General features: G+C 46.1%; 1 protein-coding gene across 1 annotated transcript in view; it reads right to left on the reverse strand.

Moving 5' to 3' along the window:
* The window catches only part of grin3ba (glutamate receptor, ionotropic, N-methyl-D-aspartate 3Ba), a 45,708-nt gene extending 36,103 nt beyond the window's left edge, over positions 1–9,605 (reverse strand). Inside the window, exon 1 of the mRNA XM_061301949.1 lies at positions 9,042–9,605. Within this exon, the coding sequence (XP_061157933.1) occupies positions 9,042–9,605 (564 nt within the window). The remainder of the gene's footprint in view (positions 1–9,041) is intronic.
* Positions 9,606–11,054: the final 1,449 nt, after the last annotated feature.

The raw sequence follows: 11,054 nt of genomic DNA on the forward strand, positions 1-11,054 counted from the left end.
GCGCTTCCTCTTGCATAGCCGAGCCACATTTGGCTTAAGGGAGGTATTTCTCATACTCCTCAGCATGTCTAGTTGTGTAATGACGTCTCAAGTTGTATTCTTTGTGCACTGCAACTTTCTCTGTGCAAATAAGACACGTCGGGATGCCCCTGTGCTCAACAAAGAAATATTGCACTTCCAACTTCTCCTGAAATTGTCTGTGCTCATCACCAACCTTTCTCTTCACTGCAGGCTTTGAACAAGACATGTTTGGGGCTTTTGTAATATTATTTAGTTCTACTTGATGTCACTGTCGCGTTTCAGTTTCGGTGTTTTTCGGCGCTTCCGCATCCGGTCACATTGTCGCGCGTTCGCAATCATAGACATAATAAAAGGGTAGACCCCGCTGGGGGTGCTGCGCGGCGAGAAATGCGGCCGCCATCTTGGTCAGATGACCAATCGCTAATTCTGTTGTCACGAGCCTGAGCTACGGGAGCCCACAGGTGTTAAAAATATAAAAACCCCAGATGCATGTGAGAAAAAATGCGCGGGCCGCATTAACACAAAGATTTTATTTCAGGCAGGGGGCCGCAAAACATTGTCCTGAGGGCCGCAATTGGCCCGCGGGCCGCGAGTTTGAGACCCCTGCATTAAAGTAATTCATGCAGTTCTTCACTCGTTTTTTTTGTTTGTTTAAAAGAAACCAAGTAAGATAAACTCACTTTAGCTCACCTGAGTTAAGGTGAATTATTAAGTGTAACGGCCTTTAGCGCTACCCGGAGGACAGTTTGTCCTCGGCCGTGAAAGCTAATAAAGATAACTTCCATGGTCTCCTTTTTGTCTTCAACTCCTTTTGTCTCTTACTCATCGTTGGGCTTAAATCCTCCTTTTGGTGTTTGCCACCATTTTATTTTCTATCTGCCAACGTCGCATCTGCGGCTGATAAATTGCGTTTACGCGCCAAGATGTTGGGCGTATGAATGTCACATTGTCACTTTTAGTGCTTCGTCTCTGCCGCTCTGATTTATCTTATGTGCGAGGACACACAGGAGATGAGGGGGTTCTCAAACTGCGGTCCCTGGAGCCGTCTGGGGTCCCTTGCCATTCGGGCGCAACACAAAATATTTGCAAACTTTTGGAATCGTTGCGATTGAAGCCACAAACACGAAAACTCCAAAGCTAGCCCAAGGGTTTTATTCCAATTGACTATTTCTTCAGAGTTTATTCCAAGTTACTTAAAGGTGCTGCGCTTAAATTTGCAGCGGTCTTAATGAGCCTTGCCGAGCTCATCTCAAGGCTCAGCGAAGGTCGATTGAAATCTGTCTCTGACTGGATGCGAGGGGGTGGCCTCTATTATTATTCGGTTTTCTTAATACTCATTAAATCTCGAAAGTGGCCGGGGCATTAAGCTAGTCGCCTTCATTTGGAGTGGTAAACAAAATTATTAACTTCACCACATGGTGGCTGTGGTACTCATCAAAAAGAGCTAATACCGGCCGATTAAACGATTAACAAGACGATTAACAATCAGTAATTCGTTCTCATCAGTTGCTCTCCAGTTCAGAGTGCGGCGGCCATTTTTGTTTGGAGTGGCATGCCAAATAAAGTGGACATTGACTTTATTGTTGTATGCTTCAGCTAGCGCGTGCGTGCGTGGGCGTAATCGTCTGTTTGCGTTATTCCGCCTGTCTCTAACGTTTGACATGACATCAGATTGGATTTTTCACGGTGGGTGGGCTTCAGCTCACACGACGCTGATCAGAATGGGCGCTCGAGAACGGACGGCCGGACTCGCTCTTCGTCTGTGAATATTTCTGTTTAAATCCCATCGATTCCATTTCCATTGAAAGACAGTTGACATCGATTACAAACTTACAATTACGAAAATTCGACCAACTGACCCCGAAAGAAAATCTTTCCCATTCCGTGCCAAATGATATCCTGGTGTTTTTGTTTAAAATTCTACTCACAGCAATTACGATTTGACTCCAATTAGCTTGTGCTCCGGACACTTATACCAATTACCCAGAAAAGAAATCTGCTTTTAGCTTATTCGAGCTGAAATTCTGACAGTTTTTTTCCAATCGGCTCATGGCGTAGTCGACAATTACGAAATAATTGACTCCAACGTGTTACGATTGACACCAATTATGGTGTCATATATGCACTTAATATCAATTAACCCAGAAAGAAAATCTGTACTATACCCACGTCGGTGACATTTAAAGCAGTTGCTTCTCAAATGATGTTTCCCAAAGTGGGTCATCGTATTGTAGACAATTAAGATGCTATTTTTTTTTTCAACACTGCTTATCCTAACTCATGCTGAACTGGCCCAAAGCAGGTGTTGAGCCTGGTTAAGATGTTTTTTTTTTTTATTCAGGATGAGACTTTTGGGGTTGACTGGAGGACTTTCAGATCCTAACTTTGAGGAAAGAATTAATTTTTTCACTGCAAGTTTCAAATCTGAGTGAACGGCCATTACATATGGAGTACCTCAAGGGTCAATCCTCGAACCCCTTTTGTTCAATGTGTATATGTTACCTTTGGGTCAAATATTACACTTTTCATGTTTGAGGTTCCTCACATTTCAAGATCCTTCCTCTTCAACCCCGAGACATCACCGAGAAACATCTGGCAAAGCTACAGATGTGGCCGAGTTGCGTCCCTGTAGTTCAGTGGTCCTTTCATCTCCTATAGCAAGTCTCGCATATGTTCCCTTGGACTAAGGGGGGGGAGCATTCAGATGACTCAGTCTTCATACGTGGGTAGTAAACATTGTTCTGTTGTACTTCTTCCGCACGGCTTGCTTTTTGAATTTCTCCCGCTTTTCCCTTCGGGCTAACCTGTCTTTTTTGGCATTGGCGGCACGGCGGCGGCGGGCACGCCGCCATCTGCGGGTATCTGTTTAATTCCAGGCGCGGCACATGTCTCCATCACCTGTCCCACCCTCCCCGTCTGCTCGCCTCTGACCTGTGACCTCTGGGAGTCGGGGATGCTCGCAGCACTTATCGCGACGGAGCAGCTGGCCTCCGCCGCCCGTGCTGCGCCTCGCTTGGACGCACACGAGTTTTCTCGGGAAGGGAATTGTGCTCGGATGCATGTGGGGGAAGTAGAGCACAAAGTCCACATGGATGTGCGCGCTGTTGGTAAAGATAGCGGGCAGGTTATCGGCCGCTAATCCTTTAAATGGCACATTTGGATGAAAGTCCAATGCAAGGAAAAAGGTCCTGGAATTCCCGCGATAATTTCCAGCCGTCGTCGACGTTCTTTCTGGATAAGCGCGAGGTCCCTTTGCTGATTCCTTCCACTTTTTTGCATGACCAGGCCAAGGACAAAATTGCTTGAGAATTGAGCAAGATGTTTTGATGCTACTGGCGATCGAACTAATTTCAAAACGAGGGAAGGTAAATCCATTTGAACCCCAATCTCCAGGGTTTCAAATTGTGCGGAAAAAAAACATAATATGTCCACTTTAAAGACAAACAGGTCAAGGAAGACGCAATTTAAGTTGCTTTCAAGCACTCCCGTGCTATTTTCCCCCCATTTGGTAATTGCCACTTTTTGAAGCTGCCTAGGAGACACACGGCGGAGGATTTTGGTTCCTGCAACAGAACAATATGTTCCTTCATGTCACAGTTAAAAAGCAGTGACTAATTTGCATACAACAGATTTACACAAGGCAGCGCATAACGAAACGTCCTTCTTGATCCTTGGTCGATTTTGACTAAAGACGCTGTGAAATAATTGACATTATTCCGTATCTAAATTTCTTTCCATGGGAAAAAGTCGATTTACGACTGGCCACACTTAATCTTTCATCAATATTGTCATTCATGCTTTGGCTTTCTCCCTCCTTCCCTCCTTCCCTCCCTCCTTCTCGTGACTTTATCAAGTGATAAGGTCTTTACTGGTTTCCGAGCTGGCTAATCCACCTTCTTATTCCTTATCTATCCTTTTACTTGCCGTGTACTGCGGTGATAATTTCCTCCCTCGCAAATCCTCACGTGGATTCATAATGCCTCATTTCCTCACGCTGAGTTGGGATTCCTCCATCCATGCGTTGTGTGTTCCTTCGCTTGTTGTGTTTTCATCATCATCATCTCGTCCCTCATTTCCTGCCCAGCTCGTTCCAAACGATTTAATCCTTAGTTCTTCCTTCCTTTTTTGCTTACACTTTGCTCGCTCAATTTTTTAATTAAGATGGCACACTTTAACGTTATCAGAAGCATCGCCGTTGCCATAAAAAAACTACAAGAGATAAAAGTGGAAGTAAAATTACTTCATTTATTCATGGGTCTTTATCAACGAGAGGTGAGGTTTGGATTTTTGAGGCTGATGCAGAATTTTGGCATACAAAAAATATGCATTACCGATAAATGGGCCAATGTTTATTAGCTTATATTTTTGTTTATTAAGTTTTGTAGGCTTTACTTTGAATTTTTATTAGTTTTAAGATCTGGTTTATTTTTTTTTCATGCTTCACGAGCCATCTGAGTTTGGTTTTAATTTAAAATGTTATTTCATGTCTTCCTGGTTGTACTCGATGTCTGTCTTGTTATCGCGTTGACCTTTAACTTTTGTGTTCAGGTGCTCCTTGTTCTCTCATCACTTCCTTCCCATTTAGGTCCCTGTTTGCTTGCGGCTTACAGCAGGATACAAAAGTATGAAATGGTGTGAAATGACTCCAGAGATGCTCCGCAACAAAAATCTGTATAAATAAACAGAGAAAATTAAACTAAGGGTTTCAGACAGGCCCACAATACGTTGTCTGCCGTCCCTGCGCTGTACCATTAACGCTGTCGAGACGCCGCCGAACTGTCACCACGCCGCTAATAAACCCGAAAACGAGTGGACACTGAGCTGTTTGCAGTTAAGTGGCAAGCTTGGAACAAAATGTCACTTGGCTCCGGCTCTGGCCCGTGTTTTGGGGTCTTCTAACCCCCCCCACCCCTACCACCCTCCTTCCAACTCCTGGGCGCTTACTGGGCTGGTGAGCAAATCCCCTCCTCATCTGAAAGAAAATGTGAAAGGCAGCAGGCTTGTAAAGCCTCATTAGGCTTAGTCACTCATAGCACTGCGCAGCAGCGCCGTGTGTGCTACACGCAGATATGCAACACGTGTGTGTGTGTGTGCGTGGGTGTGAGTGTGAGTCTTTTTTTGCGGGGGTCTACGGATTAAAATGTCATTTCAATCAAGGGATTTTTTTTTTTTCCTCCCTCAATAATTTTCATTTTACTAGTGCTGGCATGTCATTAAAAAGTCTGTAATAATAATAAAAGGATGACTGAATGGAGGGAGACGCGCAAGAGGGAAAGTAGTTCCCAGATTAATGATAAAAGTCCTAATTATTACATTCAAATAAATTACAGCTGGGTGAAAGGCGTCGGGTTAAATCAGAGATGGGGAGTCATTTGGGGGTTTTATCGCATCCAGGGCCATACTCTGTTTTTATCACCTTAGTGCTCTTCTTTTTTTTTTTTTCCATTTTTGCAAAATTGCTCAAATGCAGCTCATTGTATGCATGCATGGCTTCTCCCACACAGAAGGTGGCCATCTTGCGTTGCCACTATCACTTACAACTTCTGCTATGATTCAAAATAACATGCACAATGACAGAAAATAAAGTGAAAACGCCAAGCTAGGCGGGGTTAGGGAGTGGCAACACAAAATGGCCGCCCAGTGGCTTTGCCTCACCCAACAGCAAATAAGCAACATAGTTAGTCCATCCAAACGCTAATCAATCAGCATCCTTGAGCGATGTTTGTCATCTAGTGGCCGACACTGTTATTACAACTTAAAACTACTCTGCTGAAGTAACATTTTTCTTTCCCAAAATAAATCGAGGGCTGCTCAGATTGTCGATTGACCACCCTTAGCTCATAACATAAAACCACAGCCTGAAATATTAATACATCACGGAAAGGATATTTGCCACGTAGCGTGCAAACAAAAGTCGCAGCCAACCAGCCTCAAAGGCAAATAATACGCAAATTAAGAGTGTGAAATGAAGCCTTGTGAAGAATTTCAAGGATGTATTTCAATAGTATTAAATGCAAGTGTGGGCGTAAAGAGACGGTAAAGAACAAATGCTCGGCGGTGAAAATGAATTCTTGCTGCAGCGGCCTTCCCGCTTAATCACATTTTGCAAATCAGGAAGAAGCTTTTTTCCTCCCTCCCTCCCCGCGTGCCGACGCGGCCTCGCCACCACAAAACGGTTTTAGCGATAATATCGGCGAGTCAAAAGGTGTTCGCCGAGGCCGCGCTCGAAAGCGGCGAGATTGCAAAGATATTCTTTTATTTATTTATTTATTTATTTCATTAAAGCGACACGCGCTTTACGCACCGTCCGGGAAGGTCGATTCCAAAAGCCCTTTCATTCACTCGGGGGTGGTGATGAATAGAGCTTGCATCAGCTTTAACATCAAATATCATCCCGTTGCTGGAGTGGGAATTTCAAAAAGCCTGATTCTGTTCCCCCCGCCTCGCCCCTCCACACTTTTTAACACCAGCGCGTCCTCTGTGTCAAAAGATAGACAGCGGAGATTTACAGTTCGGGGTCATACACTGCTTCTAATTAGCTTAAGTAGAAAGAGGAGGGGAGGGGAGGAATAAATCGCTCGCAGGCCGGGATGCATCCTTTCACAGGCTGAGGAGAGACGAGCATCTTTTTGGTCGGCTGTCCTCTTCTGCCTTTGTCCCGCTTTGACATTAACGAGAAGTTTGCACGTGGGATTCTTGAGTGATGGTGGAAGAAAACGACAAACATAACTCAACATGCAGAATTCCAACCTTGGCATCTATCAACGATGGAGCCAATTTGTGATTTGAATTTCACTTCATGAATATCGGAATGCAAGTGGTGTCTTAGCGGCGAATACGTGTTTTTTTTGGTTCTTGCATTGCCGGTGGGCAAAACCTGTTTTTGATCAAAGTTTGCTTTAAATGGCTTGGAGTTCATAAGCATCCAAATAAAAGCGGTTGTTGATGTGAACAGGGGGGCTGATCACACAAACGGAGTGTGTTTGCTCGACAGAAGCCAAGGCCGCCTGTTGTTGCATGATTGAATACAAACACGGAGGACACAAATGTAATTCCATTTGCAATCTGCAGGGTTCTCGCCGTGGCAGAGGGAAACAGAGCAATCCCGTCTGCCAAAAATCTGCTCCTTCACAAACTGGTCCAAAATGAAGAGACAGTTGTTGTTTTTTCGCTTCTTTGGGCAAGACAAGAATGTCCCAGGAGTTATGGAAATTCTGGAGATTATTTATTTTGTGTGTGTGTGTGGTTGGGGTTTAGGTGGAAATTCCCAAAGCGATTATTCTGGAGACTTCCCCGGTTTACCCGATAAGGTGAGGGAAAATTATTTGATTTTTAAAATTGCAGCCTTTCCGATTTGAAATTGAAACATCATGCGAAAACGCCAAAAAATGGACCGAAATTTGCATCGATGGTGGCAGTGCTGTAACTTTTTTGGGGGGGGGGGCAAAATCCATAAAACATGAGCGCCATGAAATTTCCCTAGACAGCAGAGGGCGCTGTCAAACTAAAGGGCAGATGTCCACAGACAAAGCAGACATGCTGTGCTACACTTTGCACCCCCCCCTAAAAAAACCACAAGCCTAAAAAAGGCTGATGCGCAAAGAAAGTGAAAGAGTGATGGTTGTTTCTTTTGCCTTGCGGCTGTGTGCCAGAATCCCGCAGAGCTCAAAGTCCTCCTTGCAGCTGCATGGAGGAAGCTCTCAGCTGTGTCTTGGCTCACCCTTTGCCGCCGTGTTCCTCATCTCACACCTCCCACCTTTCTCTCTCTCTCTCTCGCTCCCCCTCCCTCTCGCTCACTCGCTTCCATCCCTCGCCAAGTGACCTCATCGTCGCGTTGAGGTGAGTGTTATTGAAATCAGATACGACTGAAGTTCATCTTCGGACGTTCTCATTGCTTTGGCTGTCAGCTTGTGTTCCCTCTTCTTTGGAGTGTGTCAGATTTTTTAAAAATGCCTCTTACAAAACAGATATTGGTCGATTCAATCGAATCGGAGAGACAATCGGTCTTACTTTTTTTTTTAGATTATCTCACTGGTACTTTTCCGGAGTGCCACCACATATTTTTACACAACGGCTACAAAGCCTTGAGAAGCACAAGTCTTGCAGGATTTGCCTAATGATAATTTGAATTCCAAGTTTTGTTTGAATTTTGAGATATGTATTTTCCCCAGCAAATTCCAGTGTTCATTTGGAGGTATTGGGCATTTCCAGTGACTCCTATCCATAAATTGTGCGCACACACGCACATCCGAGCACAAACTCATAAATATTGGTACACACCCGGCGACAGGAAGCAGGCGCCGCACGACACCGCAGCGTCAATCTTTCTCCATCTCAACTGTTGGTGTGATTTACTGGGAGAGGAAGCTAAACACCTCATCTCACTCGCTCACACACACAGGCACAGTTAAAACTTTGCAGAGAGAGCTTGACGGAATAATAAGAGTACGGTAAATAAAGAGGTTTCTGCTGGAGGGGCTTGAGAGTTCAGTGCAAAGTGAAGATATTAACAATGCATGTGAAGGTGCCTGCAGGTTCAACCGGCAATGAAAGGACATGAAGTTGATCTCATCAGTTTGGATACACTAACCCGTCATTGAGCCACGGCACATTGACATTTGGAAAAAAAAAATCTCCAAAGTCATAAAAGGTTCTTTTGAATTTCCTCACAAACGGGCCCACTCGGTTATCATTCAAAGGGCAACAGGTGGACAATTGCGCCTTCTGCCATCTAGTGGACGGGTAGTTGATTGTTCTGCATGTCTGTATAAGCCGCTGGCATAGATAAATGAACAGAGATCATTTTCGCAGCAAGAGGCTCATTCGGTTCTAGAACAGCGGTTGGAAATCATTGCTTTCAATGATTTTAGTCGTCGATGTGCTTATTTGTGTTGCAATTTCCGACAACACATTGATTTTAGTGCACTCTCTCAGATAATCAGCATCTAAAAACAGCAAAAGACAAAAACCCAATTTGGAGCAGAGTGGCATGCAAATAACATGGTCCCACGCGCACGCACCTTAGTGACCAGGGGCTCCGTGTCCTCCAGGATGGAGATGAAGGGGGTCTCCAGGAAAGAGGAGAGGAACTCCACCTGGACGAGCTCCTCGCTGGAGCGCGGAAAGGCGAGCACGGCGCTCACCCCGCGCACCACCAGCTCCTGGCAGGCGCAGCGGGACAGCGACGCAGGGTCCCATCCGGCCGGGGAGCGAGCCAGCACTTCCAGGCTCAGGTTGTAGGGCAGCAGCGGGAGGCTCCGAGCCGGGTTGCCGCTGCCCGGGGTGCTGGAGGTGGCGGTGGAGTCCGAGGTGGTTGCAGCTGCGGCGGCGTTCTGGTGCCGGAGGCTAGCTAGGGCGCGGTTGAGCGCGTTCTGTATCCGGGCCGGCTGGCGGGCGGGCAGCAGCGCGCCGAGGCGCACGCTGTGTCCGATCCGGGCGAGGATGTGGCACGACGGCGGTGGCAGTGTGCACGGCTCCTGCGACGAGAGGGCGCCGAGCAGCAGCAGCGCAAGGAAGAGGAGGAGGAGGCGCGGGGGTCCCCCGGCGGCGAGGCGGTGGGTCCAGGGTCCGGAGAGGGGCACCATGCTGCAGCTCCGACACGCGACGCAGGAGGACTGGGCTCCACTCTGCGGGAGATGGCATAGCTCCCCCTTGGCTCCCGGCTCCACTGCTTGACCGGGACTTGAGGCTGCTTCTTTTTTCCACCGCTTTCGACCGATTGACTTATTCTTCCGCACTGTGCGTTTCACCTCCGTAAAGTTCTTTTAATGATCACGGGGTGAAGAGAAGAAAAAAAAGACGCGCAGCTCGGAGCTCGGAGCGGACCGGCTCTTTTTCTGCTCTCCGCTGGAGCGTCAGGCACGCCAGCTGTGTGCGTGCGTGCGCGCGCGTGCATGTATGGAAGTGTGCGTGCGCGCGTCCTCCCGCCCGCCATAATGTAACCTCTCACGGAGACTGCTTCTTGTTGAATCTTAATGTCCAATTCGGCGGGTAACACACCGGTTTTGTTCATATTCAACTGCACCCATGCAGCCCCCCTTTTTGGACGGGAATGGAAGCACGTCTTCATATCTCGCCAACCTATTGCACTCGTAAGTCAAGTTTCCAGGAATTATTTGTTGCAGTCATTTTAGAGTAAACAAAATAAATGGAAAAAATAAGTGTCTTCTCGAAAACCTCAGAGTCACCATTTCTGCAGGATCTGCTGTCCTCCATGTTTTCAATGTCTACCTGCTGCAGTGCACCTGGTTCAAATGATCCAGTTTCTTCATACCTTGCTGATCATTTGAATCAGCTGTGTTGAACCGGGGTTGACCTAAAACATGGCCGACCGACCCTGAGGACCGGAATTGCTGACCCCTGGCTCAGATGTTTCAGGTACAGTCCAAAAAGTTGCATGTAAAAACATGCCATGTTTTTATAATTCTTCCAATTTTAGTTTTTCCTATGAAGAAAACTGATCGCTGAGGAGTGTTGAAGAACAAATCTATAAAAGTTTGAAAATGGATCTTGAAACGGGCTCGAGTGAGTCAAAGGTGTATGCACACAGTATTGGTAGTTTAACCTAAGGCAACCTTTTGACATTATATCGTATTATGAAGTCAAATAAGAAAATAACGAAATAAATGTTGAGTCAAGCAATCTCTTGTGAAATCTTCACACATATCAATTCTAAAATGAAATGTTTTTTTTCTTTCTTAGCATGTCACGGTAAAACAACTCAGCCGATCAGATCCTGTCGGGGAAGACGTTGGCCACTGGCACCAGCGTGACCGCTCAAATCGGGTCATCGAGTAAGTCGATCACCTCATTTGTCTTTGTTTGGTTCATGTTTGGCATTGCTCCATGAAGAAGTCAGACTAGCATTGTAGCATGTCTTTTTTTTTGTTTTTAACCTTTGCTCCCTTGCTGCCAGCCAAGCTTGCGTTCATATTTAGCATTTTTGCAAGCCTCGTTCCTCAGGAGAGTTAAGAGCGTATTTTCTTGGAGAAAATAAAACGTTGCAATTGAACTGGGCTCTCCTTTGCGAGATA

This window comes from Syngnathus typhle, linkage group LG16 (assembly GCF_033458585.1).
Source record: "Syngnathus typhle isolate RoL2023-S1 ecotype Sweden linkage group LG16, RoL_Styp_1.0, whole genome shotgun sequence".
NCBI lineage: Eukaryota > Metazoa > Chordata > Actinopteri > Syngnathiformes > Syngnathidae > Syngnathus > Syngnathus typhle.